The 20,254-nt window shown below is 45.3% G+C and overlaps 1 protein-coding gene across 7 annotated transcripts in view; it reads left to right on the top strand.

Annotated features, from left to right (window-relative positions):
• The first annotated feature begins 9,800 nt into the window (after positions 1–9,800).
• The window catches only part of IL15RA (interleukin 15 receptor subunit alpha), a 37,754-nt gene continuing 27,300 nt past the window's right edge, over positions 9,801–20,254 (top strand). For 2 of the 7 annotated variants that reach the window (XM_008002187.3, XM_073018699.1), the window contains exon 1: positions 9,861–10,075. In XM_008002187.3, the coding sequence (XP_008000378.1) occupies positions 9,988–10,075 (88 nt within the window). In that variant the 5' untranslated portion in view covers positions 9,861–9,987. Of the gene's footprint in view, positions 10,076–20,254 lie in introns of all 7 variants that reach the window. The other 5 variants (XM_073018702.1, XM_073018700.1, XM_073018701.1 and 2 more) reach the window with 5 other exon arrangements.

Genomic DNA, 20,254 nt, shown 5'->3' with positions numbered 1-20,254 from the left:
ATCCAATATAACTGGTGTGCTTATAATGAGACAGAATTTGGATGTCGACATGCACAGAGGCAGGATTCTGGGAAGAGACACAGGGAGAGGACAGCTGTGTGGCAGGAGCAATGGCAAAGGAATGACAAGGACAGCTGGCAAATGTCATAGCCTGGATGCAGCCAGGAAGGACTCTCCCCTAAAACCATCAGACACCTGCTGACACCTTGATTGCAGCCTTCCAGCCTTCGGAACCACGAGACAACAAATTTCTGTTGTTTCAAGCCACGCGGTGTTTGGTGCTTTGTTGCGGCAGGCTTAGGAAATTAATACACACAGAAAAGGCCAGGCATGGCTGAAGTTTGGATGGGAGGGTCACACATTCTAAAGAGACTCCCATGCTGCTCCTAAAAAGGACTAAGCTGGCTGGGCACGGTGGCTCACACCTGTAATCCCAGCACTTTGGGAAGCTGAGGCAGGTGGATCACAAGGTCAGGAATTCGAGACCATCCTGGCTAACACGATAAAACCCCTTCTCTACTAAAAATACAAAAAATTAACCGGGCGTGGTGGCGGGCACCTGTAGTCCCAGCTACTCGGGAGGCTGAGGCAGGAGAATGGCGTGAACCCAGAAGGCAGAGCTGGCAGTGAGCCGAAATCGCGCCACTGCACTCTAGCCTGGGCGACAGAGTGAGACTCCATAAAAAAAAAAAAAAAAAAAAAAAAAAAAAAAAAAAAAAAAAAAGGACCATGCAGCAGCTTGAATGGATCTACAGAGAATTGCACTGTTTGCAAAAGCTGACCTCAAAAGGCTACACACTGGATGATTTCATTTATATAACAAACATTCTTGAAATGACAAAGTTGCAGAGATGGATAGCATCAGTGGCTGTCGGGGCTTAGGGAAAGGGGATAGAGATAGATGGCTGTGGCTATAAAAGGGCAGCACAAGGGAGCCTGGTGTGCTGATGGCCTTGCCTCTTGACTGTGGAGGGGCCACAACCCAACCACCTATAATGTGACAAAATTGCTTGGAACTACACACACACACACACACACACACACACACACAGAACACTGGCAAAATTCGAATGTCTATGTGTTGTATCCATGTCAATTTCCTGGTTGTGATATTGTACTTTAGCTATTCAACATGCTACCATTGAGGAAAGCTGAGTCAAGGGTATACAGGATCTCTCTGTATCATTACAACTACATGAGAATCTCCACTTATTTCCAAACAAAAAGTTTTCTTAAGATACCATCAAGTCACGTCAATTTAACCCAGGGAAGCAGTCCCTATGGAATATGGATGAAACTAAGCATAACTTCCATCTAAATACAAGTGTTGGATCCTTTATTTTTAAAGAAGTAACTGATGATCGGAAATAAAAATTCAAAATCTCATCTGGATGAACAAACATAAGAATATTCTTTAGAAAGATAGCAAAGAAACCTCGAGGAGTGGGAACTTATGAGGCAGACCATCTCCTGCAAGATTTGAAAACATTACAGAGCTATAATAACTGGCAGAGACTGTGGAACAGAGTAAGTATCCCAGCAACGGACTAATTATCTAAGTGAAAATAATTTATGGAGCCAATATTTCTAAAAAGTTAAAAAAAGAAAAAAGAAGAGCCTTTGAGTGTACAGTGGCATTCTAAATCAATAACTGGCCTTGGTTTTTTCCAGTTTCCTGTGAAAACATTCAATTTATACAATGAAGGAAAGTCTAGACCAGCACTGGACACTACCTGAAGCTTTTAGGAGTTACAGCAGAAAATAGCGCAGATAATAGTGGAGTATAGCAGGGTGTGACACTATCTAACAGTTAAAGTTAATGACCTACGACTACATGTATCAATGGAGAAATTAATGCTAAGGGAAAAAGAAAGTTTTGGAATGACATGACAGTGCAGGTTGAGTCTCCCTTGTCTGAAATGCTTGGAATGTGAAATATTTCAGATTTCAGATTTTTTCACATTTTGGAATATTCACATATACACAATGAGATATCTTGGGAATGAGACCTAAGTCTAAACATAAAATTCATTTATGTTTCATATGTACCCCATACACATAGCCTATAAACTACACATAGTTTCATACAATATTTTTAATAATTTGTGCATGAAACAGTTTGAGTCTATTGAATGCCCAGAAAGCAAAGTTATTGCCACTGCAGTCACCCACATGAACATCTATGGATGATTGCCATCACCACCATTCCTGACTCTGAATTTATGTGCTACCTTTATAAGCAATTGTTTTCTTACACTTATTCACACATGAGTACTTAACAGTAAAAAAATATGACATAGCATTAAACCAGTGAAAACATAATGTGTTCAGGGTCACTAAGCAGCCCAGTGGCGTCATCAGAGCCCTGGATCAGCTGACAGACAACAGCAACCACAACAGTGGGCTTCCGACTCCACCTATGATGCTGTGTTCTGATTAAAAGATTACTGTAGGCCGGCGTCGGTGGCTCATGCCTGTAATCCCAGCACTTTGAGAGGCCAAGGCAGGCAGTTCACCTGAGGTCAGGAGTTTGAGACTAGCCTGGCCAACGTGGTGAAGCTCCATCTCTACTAAAAATGCAAAAAAAAAATTAGCTGGGCGTGGTGGCAGGTGCCTTTGATCCCAGCTACCAGCTACTCAGGAGACTTAGGCGGGAGGATCACCTGAGCCTGGGAGCTCAAGGCTGTAGTGAGCTGGGATCATGCCACTGCACTCCAGCCAGAGCAACAGAGTAAGACCCTGTCTCAAAGAAAAAAAAAAAAAAAAGGAAAAGGTCACTATAAGCTAAACCTTGAACCTAGAGCCTAGCTGCACATACGGAACCCTGGAGAAGTCCCTACCCTCAAGGCAGGAGTTCGTAGCTAATAGCTTCTTGGGCTTTTGGTGCCGATTGGCTGGAGACTGGGGAAGCTACATCATGAATAAGGGACTTTTGTTCTCTTTCCTGGGCTGAATCGGGCAGCAGCAACTTGTAACCATCTGGCCATCTGCTGGTATCCTGTAGGGTGGCTTATCTTGCAAAAGCGCTAGGTGCTGACGCAGGAGAGTTGCAAGCAAAAGGAGACTCTGCAAAAGGGTTCTGCAGGGCTTCACACAAGGGGACAAGTTGGCACAGTGTCCTCATCTTGCTTATCCTGCCTCAAACACACACCATTCTTGTCCTTCAATGAGCCCGTGGCATACTTTCATCATGGCGCCTGTAGGTGCTTGTTCTGCAGTGATAACAGCATTATCTTCATCATCACTGTTACCACAAGCACCTTGGTTCAGAGCCGTTTTGCCATTGTTCATCATCAGTCAGTGAACGAACGACTGGAGCCTCAGTATGGATGTTAAAAACTTGTATATCCACTTCTTCCAGCATGCTGACACACTGTGAAGGTATATTTTTTGCCTGCATAAGGAGGTCAGACATCATTTTTTTTCCCACTTCATGTATGGAGTGCTTCCATGTCATCACCTTGTTCATCGTCATCACTGAACATAGTCGCAGACCAGAGGTTGTGCCATGCACACATGGCTATGTCGTTAGTCACTGTGTTCCAAGCATTGGAAACTGCATTGGCATCTTTCATGCTAAATGCCTTTTGAAAACTTCCACACCCACCCCTCTGTTCACTGCTGCTAGTGTGCAGTGTTTCCGTATTTACTCTCCATTGATATCCATTGATCTAAGGATACCCTAGTCACATGGCTGAAGTAATGAAGTCACGTTTGGAAGAAAGCTCATGGCATAAACATTACTTTTAATGAGTTTCAGCTGGAGGATGAGCAGAGCGGTTGTCAAAGAAAAACAAAATCTTGCAGTCGTCATCCAGTCCACCCTCCCTACAGTGACACAAGCCACTGGTACAAAATGTTTGTGAGACTAATCAGCAAAGATGTCCCTGATGATACATGTAATCTCAGCTACTCAGGAAGCTGAGGTGGGAGGATGGCTTGGGGCCAGGAGTGTGAGACCAGCCTTGGCAACACAGTGAGACCTCATCTTTAGAAATAAATAAATATCAGCCAGGTGTGGGGTGCACACCTATAGGCCCAGCTACTTGGGAGGCTGAAGCAGGAGGATTGCTTGAGTCCAGGAGTGTAAGGCTGCAGTGAGCTATGGATTGCACCATTGCACTCCAGCCTGGGTAACAGAGTGAGACGTCAACTCTAAAAAAATTTTAAAAAAAGAAAAAAGAGGCCAGGCGCAGTGGCTCACACTTATAATCCCAGCACTTTGGGAGGCCGAGGTGGGTGGATCACCTGAGACCAGGAGATCGAGACCAGCCTGGCCAACATGGAGAAATCCCGTCTCTACTAAAAATACAAAAATTAGCCAGACGTGGTGGTGGTCGCCTGTAATCCCAGCTACTTGGGAGGCTGAGGCAGGAGAATTGCTTGAACTGGGGAGGCAGAGATTATAGTGAGTCGAGATTGTGCCATTGCACTCCAGCCTGGGCAATAAGAGTGAAATTCCATCTAAAAAAAAAAAAGACCGGGAGCGTGGGCTCACGACTGTAATCCTAGCACTTTGGGAGGCCGAGGTGTGTGGATCACCTGAGGTCAGGAATTCAAGACCAGCCTGGCCAACATGGTGAAACTCTGTCTATCAAAAATACAAAAATTAGCTGGGCATGATGGCGGGTGCCTGTAATCCCAGTTACTCGTGAGGCTGAGGCACGAGAATGGCTTGAATCTGGGAGACAGAGGTTGCAGTGAGCTGAGATCGCTCCATTGCACTCCAGCCTGGGTGACACAGCGAGACTCTGTCTCCAGAAAAAAAAGAAAAGAAGTCCCTGGTAATTCATGTATTGTGTTAGGATAATAATGAACTGGTAAGAAAACCACTCCTTGAAAACGGCAAGGATGCAGCCTTTGCCTATCACAGCAGTTTGGGCTTATGTGTGCCTGTTGCATTAGCACAACCCAGCACAGTTCTGTCTTTGGGTTCCTTAATTCCTGTTGGGACCATCTGATCCGTAGGGGTCAATGTGTTTCTGGGACAAAAGCACCAAAACAGTGATGTTTCATGGCCATTATAGGCTTGTTCTGGTGTCAGGTTTTCAGCGGCAATGACGTTGGCAAACTAGCCAATGCTGCTTTGTGATTAGCAGATGTTTTATCGCCAAAAATCTTTAAAAATTTAATGCCATATTTTTCTTAAATTCTACAATCAACCTTGAATATTCACAATTCCCTTCAATTTTTAGTTCATCATAATAGATCTTTCTTGTTTCATGATCAGCGTATCATTAAGTGGCATGTGTCCACTGTGATACTGATGGATCACTTTTCCAGCGCACAATCGAGATCGTCCCTTATTTTATGCAGGGTTTTTCTATTTTCCATTAACTCCTGTTAGTCACTTGCAGCACAGAACTTCAACAGTCTATCCCTCTGTTTCTTCAGGTCCTATGTGGTGGTCATTCCAACACCGTACTTTTCTGTAAGACGTTTCACACTTACACCACTGCCTAGTGTCCCCAACAGTTTGACTTTCTGTGTTATAGATACACATAAATATTTTATTTTTCTTAATGCTATTATCCACAGGGGTATCTGCAGACCTTTGTGACATTTTCTTTTTTCTTTTCTTTTTTTTTTTTTTTTTTTTTTGAGACAGAGTCTTGCTCTTTCACCCAGGCTGGAGTGCAGTGGCGCAATCTCTGTTCACTGCAACCTCGGCCTCCTGGGTTCAAGTGATTCTTGTGACTCAGCCTCCTGAGTAGCTGAGATTACAGGCACCTGCCACCACAGCAGACTCATTTTCATATTTTTAGTAGAGGGGTTTCGCCATGTTGCCCAGGCTGGTCTTGAACTCCTGAGCTCAAGTGATCCACCTGCCTTGGCCTCCCAAAGTGCTGGGATTACAGACGTGAGCCACTGCACCTGGCCAACATTTTCAACAATATCATTAGAACAGACAGCAGAGAATAAGCAAAAATACCACAGTGAGAAGTGCACAGGGGCAGGCCTTGGCTCCATATGGGGAATTGTGGGGACCTGTCATGGGTGTGTTTGACCAGCACATATGCCATTTTACCACCCTTTGTGTGTGTGCTTGCATAGGGGAATCTGGGTGTGCACAGAAAAGATATCTCTCAGCTGAAGGTGGCTGGGAGAGTCTTTTTCCCCTTGGGGATGCTGAATAAATAGTGTGTTATTTGCCTGTGTTTTGATTGCAACCCACCCTATGAGATCAGGTGTGGAATTTTCCACTTGTGGTGTAATGTCAGAGCTCAAAAAGTTTTGGATTTTGGACCATTTTGGATTTTGGATTTGGAGATCAGGAGCACTCAACCTGTGTGGTATTATTCAGATGAATTTTTTTTTTTTTTTTTTTTTTTGAGACTGAGTCTCTTTCTATCGCCCAGGCTGGAGTGAAGTGGAGCGATCTCAGCTCACTGCAACCTCCACCTCCCAGATTCAAGCAATTCTTGTGCCTCAGCCTCCCAAGTAGCTGGGATTACAGGCGCATGCCACCACACCCTGCTAATTTTTGTATTTTTAGTAGAGATGGGGTTTCATCATGTTGGCCAGGCTGGTCTCGAACTCCTGACCTCAAATGATCCTCCTGCCTCGGCCTCCCAAAGTGCTGGGATTACAGACGTGAGCCACTGCACCCAACCTTATTCATATGAATTTTTTAACATGTAAACCATCCTGTCCATCACACATGGACATACACATGGAAAAGGGGCCTAAGAATGCCTGGGAATAATGAGTACCAATTTCAAGAAACATTACCTGCGAGAAGGTAGAAGACAGAGGAAGAGAACGATGCAGGAATACAAAGGGGCTTCAACTTTATCTGTAATTTTTTTATTCCAAAAAATATCTGAAGCAAACATTGGGCAGACATATTAAGACTTGACAGGATGAGGCCGTAGGCTCATGGATATCCACTGTATTTATTGATTGCTATACTTCAAAGTATGTTTGAAATTTACATTAGTTAACAACACATATATATGTAATGAAATAAAGTTCTTTTAAGCATACCAAATTTAAAATTTTATTTTCAAATTTTAAAATGTACTTTTGGCCAGAATGCAGTAAAATGGATACTTTAACACAATGCTAGTTAGAATTGATACAAGACTTTTGGAAAGCAAGATAGAAATATTTGTTTAAAAGGAAAAAAAGCCTTTAAAAATATTCCCTGCCAGTTGACTCAATAGTTCCACTATAGGAAATCTATTCTAAACAATCTTAAATTCACAAGACTTTGTAGAAAGATATTTATGACAATCTTATTTTAATATTAAAATAATACAGGGGATGTTAAACTGTGATAATCTGCAACCATTAAAACTTTTACAAAGAATCTGTAAGAATGGAGAAATCTCTACTTCATAAATGTTCATAGAATAAAAATTGCTCTATTTTATACATGGTATGCTCAGACTGCATTCAATAAGGCCTGAATATATTTGACAATATTAAGAAATACTGTTAATTTTAAAATTTGATCTTATCATCTTGAGATATATTCTTAAGTATTGAGGGAGATTGAATAATGTGGGATTTCCCCAGTTGGAATAAGGGTGGCTATTCCTGCTTAGAAAAAAGAACGGACCTTGTGTGGTCACTGCCAGATGGTAGGTTCATTATTCTTTCTACTTTTTTTAAAATTATTATTTAAGAGACAGGATCTGGCTCTGTTGCCCAGGCTGGAATGCAGTGGCACCATCATAGCTCACTGCAGCCTCAAACCTCACTCCCGGGCTTAAACAGTCCTCCCGACTCAGCCTCCCAAGCAGCTGGGACTACAGGCAAGTGCCACAACATCAGGCTAATTTTGTTTTAAGTTTTTGTAGAGATAGGGGTCTCACTGTGCTGCCCGAGCTGGTCTCCAACTCTTGGCCTCAGGCGATCTTCCTGCCTCTGTCTTCCAAAGTGCTGGGATTACAAGCGTGAGCCACCGCATCTGGGCTCTACTTTTGATATTTGAAAATGTCCATAACAAAAGAAGTTTTCATAAACCTGAAACACACAAAATGTTGACATTGATTATATTTACAGGTTGGATCCAAGTAGGATTTCCAATCCTCTGCATTCCTTTGTTCAGTATGTTTTACATTTATGCCAATTTTAAGCTTTTTAGGGAAAGAAGAGCAAGTACAGTCATGCCTCACTTACTAATAGAGATAGTTTCTGAGAAGCTTGTCAGATGATTTCCTCGTTTTGCCAACATCACAGAGGACTTACACAATTTGCATGGCATAGCCTGCTACGCACTGAGGTCACACGGCCTAGCCTGTTGCTCCCAGACTGCAAAGCCGTGTAGCACGAAGCCTTGCTGAATACTGCAGACAACTAACTGTAACACAGTGGTGAGGATCTGTGTCTCTAAACATAGAAAAGTTACAGTAAAAACACGGAATTATAATCTTATGGGACCACCAAGGCACATACCAGCTGGCATTAACAGAAAGGTCCTGAGGCTCAACATGACTGTAGGAAAAGCTTTCATCTACTCTTTTCCCACTGTGTGTGTGGGTTGGGGGGAGAGGGATGTATAACAACCTACGTTTTACGCCATTACATTCTTTTGTTTGATTTATTTTATTTTATTTTATTTTATGTTTGAGACCGAGTCTCACTCTGTTGCCCAGGCTGGAATGCAGTGGTGCGATCTCAGCTCACTGCAATCTCAGCCTCCCGGGTTCAAGCAATTCTCCTGCCTCAGCCTCCCGAGTAGCTGGGATTACAGGCACCCGCCACCACGCCCAGCTAATTTTTGTATTTTTAGTAGAGATAGGGTTTCACCATGTTGGCCAGGCTAGTCTCGAACTCCTGACCTCATGCGATCCACCTGCCTTGACCTCCGAAAGTGGTTGGATTACGGGAGTGGTCACTGCACCCTGTCCTAAATTCTTTTATTTAACTTTTGTTTATTTTAAGTTTAGGGTTATATGTGCAGGTTTGTTATATAGGTAAACCCGTGTCTTGGGGGATTGTTGTACAGATTATTTCGTTTTCAAAGAGAATTTGCAAGTATGTCACAAAAGCCTTATAAACAAGTCGTGAGATTTTAAGAGACAATGACCGAGGCTCGGAGACGTCTCGTCCTGTCCAATGTGACCCCTAGACCTGAGAATCTGCACTTGGGAGCTTACAGACCCGGTTCTCAGGCTTCACTTGAGACCCCAAGAAAGAAAAACCCCACCTGCCAAAGAGGGGGATGGTAGCCTGGAAGAACCTAAGGAAGCGAGGCGCAGAGTTGAAGCACTGTGGCTCCTCTCCCCTGTCACCCCACTCGGCCCCCTCTCCGTCTAATCTGAGGCATTTTCTGGGGGAGCAAAGCTGCAGCAGGAATTCGGCGAAGTGGCAGAGCTGGGACCCCAGCGGGCGCCGGGCGCCGCGGGAGCCAGCAGGTGGCGGGGGCTGCGCTCCGCCCGGGCCTGAGTGCACCAGGCAGGTGCCAGCGCCTCCGCACCGCGGCGACACCACTGCCAGCACTCACCCAGGCCGGCAGCTCAGAACCCAGCTCAGGGCCCCGGAGGGAGACCAGGAAAGTCGAAGGCGGAGCAGCTGGAGGCGACCCGCGCGGGGCAAGGTCGGGTGGATCCGAGCCGCAGAGGGGTCAGGAGAGAGTCTGCTGTCTGATGGCTTTGCCCACTCTCTCCGCAGTGGGGACACCAGACCGAGTGCACGCTGGGGGTCCCGGAGCACGAGGAGCGCGGAGGACCGGGAGGTTCCCGGGCTTGCGTGGGTAAAGTCCTTGGTCCCCACCGAGCACGACCCGTGCGTCCCGGGGACAGGGGTGGCTATGCGGGGCCGCGGCGGTCCGCAGGGCTCCTTCACCAGCAGGGGTGGGGACGCTGAGTCACGGATCTGTCACCGCTCTGCACCTCTCCGAACCCTCGGGGGCCAAAGCAAAAGCGAAAGCGACTGCGCCTGGCGGGGCCGCAGGTCCCAGAGCCGCGTTCGCCACCTCCCCCGTGCCTGGGCAGCGTTCGCCCGGGGAGTCCAGCAGGACCCTGTGGAGTTGCGGCCATGGCCCCGCGGCGGGCGCGCGGCTCCCGGACCCTCGGCCTCCCGGCGCTGCTGCTGCTGCTGCTGCTCCGGCCGCCAGCGACGCGGGGTAGGGAGCTGGGAGCAGGGGCGCCCGGGCGGGACCCGGGAGGGGGCCGGGACGTGGAGCTGTAGGGAACCGGGCTCCCAGTCTCCCCCGGCCGTGCGGGGCGTCGGTGCCCTCGGGAGCGCGGTGCGCGCAGGCCCGGGCAGGGGAGGGGGCGCGGCGCCAGGCAGGAGCGACACGTGCCGGGAGCCGGGGTCGCAAGGAGAGCGCCGCCGCTGCGCCCGGGTCACCCACGTAAGGGAGCGGGCGGTCAGGCTGGGGTCTCCGAGGTCGAGGTCGGGAGCAGTTCTGCGAAGCAGGTTTTGGCCACCGGAGCGCGGAGCCGGCGGCGTCCAGCAGTTGGGAGACACGGGCGAGTGCGCTTCTCCCAGGCGCTGGGACAGCAGTGCGGCTGTTGCACGGCACGCGGTCCTCGGAGGGGTCCGGGAGAAACTACCCTCCCGACTCCCAGGCAAAAGTAAATTTTGTCAGTGGGAGCTGGGAGGGTGGGGAGGAGCTGTGTCCCCGGGGGGAAAGCGTCGGGCAAGTTGCACACTTGGGGACCTGGAAACAACTTCCAATTCTTAAGCGCTCAGGAAACCAGCAGAGGCCGTCGGGATCGGGTGGGGGTGGGGGTGGGGGCCAGCCTGGTGTCTACACTCGCGTGAAAAGGGGGAAGAAATCTGGTGATCGCTTGTATTCGAGAAGAAAGCGGGTCGCGGAGCTCCGATCTCGGCAGGGAGGATGGAATGAGCGATTCCTAGGGGTTTTGTCCCGGGAGCCAGAGGAAGGAGGGGAAAATAGCTGGATCTAGCTCTATCCTTGCCAGCGCTTCTTTATCTTTTTACAGCCAGGGAGCTCTTGGAGGGTCTGATGAAAGCTAGGAACTCCCTCCCCGGAAAAATGCGTGAATGCACATACTTACAAAATGTGGATATGATTTCGGGATCAAAGACCCACTGAAGGCCATCCATGAACTCTCTATCGGAGTTAGTAATTCCATGATCTGTGTGTGTTTTTCAGCGAGACCCCAATAATTTACATAAGTCGGGCCAGTCTGCCCAGGCCCTGGCCTAAGCCATTCCAAGCACAGTTGCTGCTGGCTGGTGTGGCCTGAACGCCCCCACTCCCCACCCCACCCTCACCCCACCCCCACCCCAGCTCTGCGAATTTTCCTGAAGTTTCGTTTTCGTGAGACTCTGATGCTTGGATTTTCCCTCACATCTGAGAAGCAGAGTTATGTTGGTGACCTGGTTGCTTCCTCCCAGCTGGCTAGCAGTGTCACAGGACCCCGATAGCTGGCAGCTGGGGCAGCTGGATTGCACAATGTGAAAGTGAAATGCAGCCTCAGTCAGAGCCCAGCAGAGAGGAGGTGTCTTCCTTAAAGACTGAGTGGATAGGGAGCACCACTGTGAGATCTCTAACCTCATCAGCTGCACAGCCTTGCTTTCAAAAAGCTTTCAACACCTTAGAAAGGTGTTGCTGCCTTCCCTTCCCAAAGCTCTCGATGTTTTTTTTTTTTCTTTTTCTTTCTTTCTTGTTTTCTTTTTTGAGATGGAGTCTCACTCTGTCGCCCCGGCTGGAGTGCAGCAGCGCGATCTCGGCTCACTACAACCTCCGCCTCCCGGGTTCAAGCGATTCTCCTGCCTCAGCCTCCTGAGTAGCTGGGATTACAGGCGCCCGCCGCAACACCTGGTAACTTTTGTATTTTTAATAGAGACGGGGTTTCACCATGTTGGTCAGGCTGATCTTAAACTCCTGCCCTTGTGATCCGCCCGCCTTGGCCTTCCAAAGTGCTGGGATTACAGGCGTGAGCCACCGCGCCCAGTCGATGGGGGTTTTTTTTTCTTCCTTTAACAGCCTTATTGAGGTATAATTGACAGACAATAAACTGCATATGTTGAAGTTGCACACTCTGATAAGTTTGGAGGTAAATGCATACATACTCATGAAACCACTGCCACCACCCAGAGTGAACGCAACTATCACTCCCAAAGACTTCCTCGTGCCCTGCACCATCCTTACCTCCCACCTCGCCCATCTCCCAGGCAACCACTTATCTGTTTTTTTTTGGTCACTATCAGTTTGATGCACTTTCTAGAATTTTTTATGAACAGAATTATACAGTAGGAACTCTTTCTTGTTTGGCTTCGTTCACAGACAGTAATTATTCTGAGAATTTATCCATGTTGTAATTTGTATAAATAGTTCATTGGGGCCGGGCGCGGTGGCTCGCCCCTGCAGTCCCAGCACTTCGGGAGGCCGAGGCGGACAGATCACTAGGTCAGGAGGTTGAGACCATCCTGGCTAACATGGTGAAACCCTGTCTCTACTAAAAGTACAAAAAAATTAGCCAGGCGTGTTGGCGGGCTCCTGTAGTCCCAGCTGCTGGGGAGCCTGAGGCAGGAGAATGGTGTGAACCTGTGAGCTGAGATCGCACCACTGCACTCCAGCCTGCGTGACAGAGGGAGACTCCGTTTCTAAAAAAAAAAAAAAAAAAAAAAAAAAAAAAGTTCACTGGTTTCTACCACTGAATAGTATTCTACCCACGGCTAGCCCACCATTTGTTTACCCTTCACTTGTTAAGGGACATTTGGTTTGTTTCCAGTTTGCAACTATTACATAGAAAGCTGCTCTGAACACTGACATACAGGTTTCTGATGGGCACTTGCTTTCATTTCTCATGGGTAGAGAATGGTTGGGAGTAGAGCGGCTGTGCTATATGGCAGGTGTATGTTTAATTTTTTTGTTTTTTGAAACAGTGTCACACCATTGTTGCCCAAGCTGGAGTGCAGTAGCATGATCATAGCTCACTGCAGCCTTGACCTCTTAGGTGTTTAATTTTTAATTTTTATTTATTTATTTTTTAAATTTATTTATTTTGAAACAGAATCTCACTCTGTCACCCAGACTGGAGTGCAGTGGCTCCATCTCTGCTCATTGCAACCTCTGCCTCTCAGGTTCAAGCGATTCTCCTGCCTCAGTCTCCTGAGTAGCTGGGACTACAAGCATGCACCACCACACCTGGCTAATTTTTGTATTTTTAGTGGAGATGGGGTTTCACCATGTTGGCCAGGCTGGTCTCGAACTCCCAACCTCAGGTGATCTACCTGCCTTGGCCTTCCAATGTGCTGGGATTACAGGTGTGAGCCACCACACCTGACTTCAGAAGTTTAATTTTTAAAGAAACTGCTAAACCATTCGCCAAAGTTGTTGTACTATTTTACATTCCCACAGCAGTGTAGGGAAGTTCTAGTTCCTTCACACCCTTGTCAGCCCTTGGTATGATGAGTCTTTTTAATTTCACCCATTCTAATAGGTATGTAGGGGGTTTCTCCTTGTAGTTTTAATTTGTATTTTTCTGACAGCTAGTGATGTTGAGCATCTTGTCATGTGCTTATTTGCCATGTATATATCTTCTCTGGTAGTGTCTGTTTATATCTTTTTTGCTCTTTTAAAAATTGAGTTGTATCAGCTGGGTGTGGTGGCTCACACCTTTAACCCCAGCACTCTGGGAGGCCACCGCGGGCAGATCACCTGAGGCCAGGAGTTGGAGACCAGCCAGGTCAACATGGTGAAATCCCTTCTCTACTAAAAATACAAAAATTAGCCAGCTGTGGTAGCCCATGCCTGTAATGTCAGCTACTCAGGAGGGTGAGGCAGGAGAATCACTTGAACCCTGGAGGCAGAGGTTGCAGTGAGCTGAGATTGCGCCACTGCACTCTGGCCTGGGCAATGGAACGAGACTCTTTTTTTTTTTTTGAGTCTGTCTTAAGAATAAAAAAATTGAGTTGTATCATTGAATTTTGAGAGTTCTTTATATACTCTGGATACAAGGCCCTAATCTGGTATATGATTTGCAAATATTTTCTCAGATTCTGTGGCTTATCCTTTCTCTTAGCAGTGTCTTTTGAAAAGCAGAAGTTTTTAATTTTTATGAAGTCTTATTTATTAATTTGTTATGTTGTGTTTTGGGCTTTTGGTGTCATATCTAAGAAATACTTGCCTAGCCTAAGGTTACAAAGGTGTACTTCTATGCGTTCCTCTAGAAGTTTTATAGCTTTAGGGTTTACATTTATGGCTGTGATCCATTTTGAATTAATTTTGTTTATAATGTGAGGCACGAATTGAAGGTTGTTTTGGGGTTTTGTTCGTTTCTATATATGTATATCCAATTATTCCAGCATCCTTTATTTAAAAGATTATCTTCACTGACTTGCTCTTACGCCTTTTGAACATCAGTCAGCCATATGTGGGTAGGTTGGTTGCAGTACATGAAACACCACTACACAAAAGTTAGTTCTATTTCTATACATTCACAATGAACAATTAGAAATTAAAATTTTTTAAAAAGTCATTTGAAATAACATTAAAAAGCATTACTTATGGATAAATCTAACAAAAGGTATGAAAGACTTGTATATGGAAAACCACAAACCATTGCTTAGAGAAATTAAAGAACTAAATCAATGGAGAGATATATACCATGTTCATGGGTTGAAGAAATCAATATCACTAAGGTGTGAAGTCTCTCTAGATCAAAATTCCAGCAGGCTTGCTTGTAGAAATTGACAAAACAAATGCAAAAGACCTAGTAGAGTCAAAACAGAACTGAGTTGGAAGCACAAGACTTCCTGATTGTGAGACTTAATATGAAGCAACAGTGATCAAGACAGTGTGATGTTGGCATTAAAGATGGGCAGAGGGATAACAGAGCAGAAGATACCTGATGTTTTTAAATGAGCTTGGAAGAGAAGTGGACCCAAACTGTTAAATTTGCTACTTGGTAGTATGATTCTGGTATGAAATTGTAGAGAACAGCACATGTCTCATCACTGAGAGAATAAATAACATTGTCTCCAGCTTGTATATGGAAAACCACAAACCATTGCTTAGAGAAATTAAAGAACTAAATCAATGGAAAGATATATCATGTTCATGGGTTGGATAAATCAATATCACTAAGGGGTGGAGTCTCCTTCTTGTGCTACTAGGCATTTCAGTCTGAAAGATTGCGGGCGATGGCCAAAAGCAGCTGAGAAGACAATGCTTTCTTTGAAGACAAATATCCCTAGCCACCAATTTCAGTTTGCTTTTTTATATAAGGTATAAGTGCACTTGGGGGTGTTTTCACACCTTTTTATGTGTCTTTAAGTATTTTTAAGTCATTTTTGAGAACTCTAGGGGTCTTTTCCCAAACCTTTTATTTTTTATTTCCTATCCATTTTATCTAGTTGTTACTGCTTCTGTGCCCCTACTGATAGCAAAAAAGTGGTGAAAACATAAGCGCACAAAACATGAGATTTGTCGAAATCAACCTAAATGTTAAACAGCAGAGGACTGCGTAAATAAAATGGAGTTGTTTTCAAGTAGTAGACATCATATGATTCATGTTTTACTAGAAGATCAGTAAGTAGTTGTCATTGAATAGGGAATATGTCATGTTAGTCATATGTGGCCATGTATGCAGTTGTCTGCCTTTTCTTATTTTTTCTGCCATAATCTGAATTGTTCTGTAATAAGAAAAGTAAATAAATAAAATTACAAAAGAAAGAGCACAATTAAGATCTAGAATTTTGGAGTTTTTTTCTAATTCACCTTTAATTATAGCTGATCTTGTCTGGCAATGTTTTCATGACTTTACAAAAGTTTGTCCAACTCACAAAAGCTTGTCCACTGCACTCCAGCCTGGGCGACAAAGCGAGAGTCTGTCTCAAAAATAACAATAAACATAATAATAGTAATAATAATATGTATCTAAATGAATAAATATATATAAAACTCCTCAGTATATATCCTGGGAGTCATATCAGTGTTGCTCATCGGACATAGTTGACGTGATTTGAATGCTGCTTCTTGGAAAGGCTTGATTCCCTTCTGTGCAGTGGGGAGCCCCTGAGGGCTTCTGTGCAGGGGAGCATTACTGGAGCTGCATGGTGAAAAGGTTGCTCTTGTGCAGAGTGTGAAGACTGAACTGTAGTCAGGAGAGTCCAGAGAATAGGAGCTATGTTGAGCCTTTTGCAATCGTTCTGGTGGGTGGTGATGAAATCGTGAATGCAGGCGGTGTCAATGCAGGAGACAGAAGAGGCCGGATGTCTTCTCGAGTCCCGAAATTGTAGAATGCATTTCATTATTTTTCTTTCATTTGCTCTTCAACCTGTAGCCCTCAACTCTTGCAAGCCTCCAAAAATCATTATTTAAGGATTTGAGCTATGGAGAAACACACCTGGCACACAAGAGGTGGGTCGGGAAGTTCAGTTAATGAGTCTGAGAAAGAAAGAAAAGAATTGCCAAGTTTCAGGCAGTGAGCTGGAGACAGTCTGTACTTGTAGCGAGCTCCAAAAGGAAGTGTGTTGACTTGGCTGACATTTCAGCAGGGCAAATAAGGAAGGAAGGTGGTGGGTGACTGTGAGGCCAGAGGCCTCTGCCTTTTCCGTACACCAGCTCCACAGTGAGCTTCCTGAGGGCAGGAACCACGTCTGACACTTCTCTGAATCCTACTGCCCTTAGCTCGTGCAGGCCTTTGAAAGGTGCTGTAAGCGAGGGGAATGTTGGAGTCGATTCTGACTCTGCTTACAGGACAGGGGGACCGCGCTAACCCGACAACCTCTGAAGTCTGGATGTGAAACCAGGGCCGAGGCTGCCAGCTCTTATTAGACTCTGTACACCAACCTGATAGATAAGGAACTCTGATTCACAGGTTCTGGGAAGCAGAAAGAGGTGTGGCCCATACACTATTTTGGTAACTTCATTTAAATGATCATTAGGACTTGTTGTATACGTTTTTGGCTACTTCAGAGTTTTGAAAGTCCCAGAGCCATAAGTTTACTCCAATTTCCATTACTTCATAATTCCGGTATATGTATTCAGAAAATATCTATCGTATACCAGGCTTAGGAACGTGAGAGTACCAGAGAACTGTGAAATACACATACCATCTGCAAGGAGCTGATAATATTGTAAACAAGGTGAGACTTGTTTACATTGAATAACTAGGGAACAATGTTATGAGAAAATATATAGAAAGTATAATTGAAGTATCTAAAGATACGATTCAGGCATGTGGAAATGAAGTTATTGCTTCAATTAAATGTATTATCTCTGGAGGATGGCTTGAGTTCAGGAGTTTGAGACCAGCCTGGGCAACATGGTGAGACCCCGCCTCTAGGTTTAAAAAAAAAAAAAATTATCCAGGCATGGTGGCATGCGCCTCTAGTCCCAGCTACTCAGGAGGCTAAGGCAGGAGGATTGCTTGAGGCCAGGAGTTTGAGGCTGCAGTGGGGCATAATCATACCATTACATGCTAGCCTGGGTGACAGAGCTAGACCCTGTCTCAAAATAAAATAAAATAGAATAAAATAATAATGAAATAAAATAAAATCATTTTAAAAATAAAATAATAAAATGAAACAGTGTTAGTAATATCTCCAATATAGTGATGAGACAGTCCGACTTTACAAGTAAGTAACTGGCCATCATTTGCCTGGTTGGATTGGCTGCAGTACAATTGATATCCTTGTACATTCAAACATCATCTGTTTACAGATTTATCTTGGTTTGAGGACCGTTCACAATGGAAGAACCACTGATGACTTCCTTTCTCAGCAAAATGACAGAGTAGATACCGAAAAATCCCAGAAATGATAAATAGTGTAGTGCAAATGCCTTTTAAAATCCCTAGCTAATCAACAACAATCAACTGTTTAAAGCAAAATGATAACAATGTGTCATAGGGTATAATGTATGTCAAAGCAAAACGTGTAACAACAATAGCACAAGGGCTTGGGGGAGAGACTGGAAATCTGCCGTTTCAGATCCTTACAGGATATGTATGCAGTGGTATAACATCACGGGAAGGAAAACTGTGATAAGGTAAAGATATATAGTGGATGCCCTAAAACAACCACTAAAATAGTACAATGAGTTATAGTTAATAACCAACAAAGGAGATAAAATGGAATCATAAAACATACTCGGAGAATCCATGATGTGATCATCTCTATAGAAAATCATATGGAATCTACAAAGCTGCTATTAGACTAGAATAGAATCTACAAAGCTACTGCACCCAGCCTATTCTTTATCAAATTTACTCCCAGCTACCCTTGCACTTTTCCAGGGGCATGTACCAACAACTGTAACTAAACAACACCAGTCACTTCCTGCAGAGCGGAGCTGTGTCCGTTGGTTCATCCACTCTCTCTCCAACCCACTATATCCCAGGAACAGAAAGCATTCCAAAATGTATGAATGACCAACCAGAACTGAAAGCAACAGCAGCCTTTGGGAAAAGGATGCTTCATAGGGAACAAGGTGTCTTTGCAGTTGCAAAGAAATGGTCTGATCTTGGCCGGGTGCGGTGGCTCACGCCTGTAATCCCAACACTTTGGGAGGCCCAAGCAGGTGGATCACAAGGTCAAGAGATCGAGGCCATCCTGGCCAACATGGTGAAACCCCGTCTCTACTAAAAATACAAAAAGTAGCTGGGTGTGGTAGCGCACGCCTATAGTCCCAGCTACTCAGGAGGCTGAGGCAAGAGAATCGCTTGAACCCAGGAGGCAGAGGTTGCAATGAGCCGAGATCGCGCCACTGCACTCCAACCTGGCGACAGAGTGAAACTCCGTCTCAGGAAGGAAGGAAGGAAGGAAGGAAGGAAGGAAGGAAGGAAGGAAGGAAGGAAGGAAGGAAGGAAGGAAGGAAGGAAGGAAGGAAGGAAGGAAGGAAGGAAGGAAGGAAGGAAGGAAGGAAGGAAGGAAGGAAGGAAGGAAGGAAGGAAGGGAAAAGTAAAAGAAATGGCCCGATCTTGCAAGTAACTGTGTGGCATTTGGGATAAGGGAGGGGTTCTTAGACTCCCCCCACTTCCGAGGTTTCAGAATAACTCATGGCAGGGTTTTCAGTCCTAGGGAGACCAGGAGCTGACTCTATGAGCTGGCAAGGTCTCTCCAGGGCCAAGACAGCCATGCTCAATAGAAGGCTAAGGGAGAGGAAAGACCAGTTAGTCACTCCCCCAACTAAAATCCAGTCTTTCTCTTGACTTTTCGCCTGGGGACCTCATGTCTCCCTTGTTTTCTGGAGTCACTGCCCTGTGGCTGGTGGGAGACTGTTCAGCCACCAATGATATAATAGCACCCAGAGAGGAACAGATGTCCAGGTCGATTCAGGCTTTCACAGAAGGAAGGAATATTTTATCATAGAGCAGAGTCTTGTGTTTTTATGGGACTATCCATTCTGACCTGCTATCAGATGTTTCTGGAGTTGATTTGAGCTGATTTTTATGGTTATTCCTCTCTGCCCTGCCCTACCCCCACTGTCTACCTAAGTATTTTCCCAGATATTTTAACATAAAACAAAGCAGCACAGGTGCAGGTATAAGGTTTTGGTAGCAGGGAGTGAAACGTACGGTTCTACCAAGCTAAACGCACACATGTACACATACGAGGGGGTGGATTTTTGAGATGGAGGTGGGCGAATTTGATCCAGTTAAAAGCTATTAGAATAGAAATTCAGGGCCTAGCACGGTGGCTCACGCCTGTCATCCCAGCACTTTGGGAGGCCGAGGCGGGCAGATCATTTGAGGTCAGGAATTCAAGACCAGCCTGGCCAACATAGTGAAACCCTGTCTCTACTAAAAACACAAAAATTAGCCGGGCATGGTGGCGGGCGCCTGTGGTCCGAGCTACTCAGGAAGCTGAGGCAGGAGAATCACTTGAGCCTGGGAGGCAGAAGCTGCACCTGCAGTGAGCTGAGATCACACCCGTGCACTCCAGCCTGGGCAAGAGAGCGAGACTGTCTCAAAAAAAAAAACAAAAAAAAGAAAAGAAAAGAAAAGAAATTCAGAAGAGCATAGTAAGAGGAACCTTATAAATTGATTCACTGATAGAATCAATTCCATGACCTAAAAGGGTATGAACAAGGTATTACTCATAACTTTAAGAGAAATTTTAAATGAGTGCTAAAAACTCCCTTGTCGGGCCAGGCACAGTGATTCATGCCTGTAATCCCAGGACTTTGGAAGGCCCCGGAGGACAGATCACTTGAGGTCAGGAGTTCGAGACCAGTCTAGCCAATATGGTGAAACCCCATCTCTATTGAAAATACAAAAATTTGCTGGGCGTGGTGGCACACGCCTATAATCCCAACTACTTCAGAGGCTGAGGCAGGAGAATTGCTTGAACCTGGGAGGCGGAGATTGCAGGCAGTGAG

The sequence above is a fragment of the Chlorocebus sabaeus genome, chromosome 9, assembly GCF_047675955.1.
Source record: "Chlorocebus sabaeus isolate Y175 chromosome 9, mChlSab1.0.hap1, whole genome shotgun sequence".
In the NCBI taxonomy this organism is placed as follows: domain Eukaryota; kingdom Metazoa; phylum Chordata; class Mammalia; order Primates; family Cercopithecidae; genus Chlorocebus; species Chlorocebus sabaeus.
This window is presented reverse-complemented; position numbering and strand designations above follow the sequence as displayed.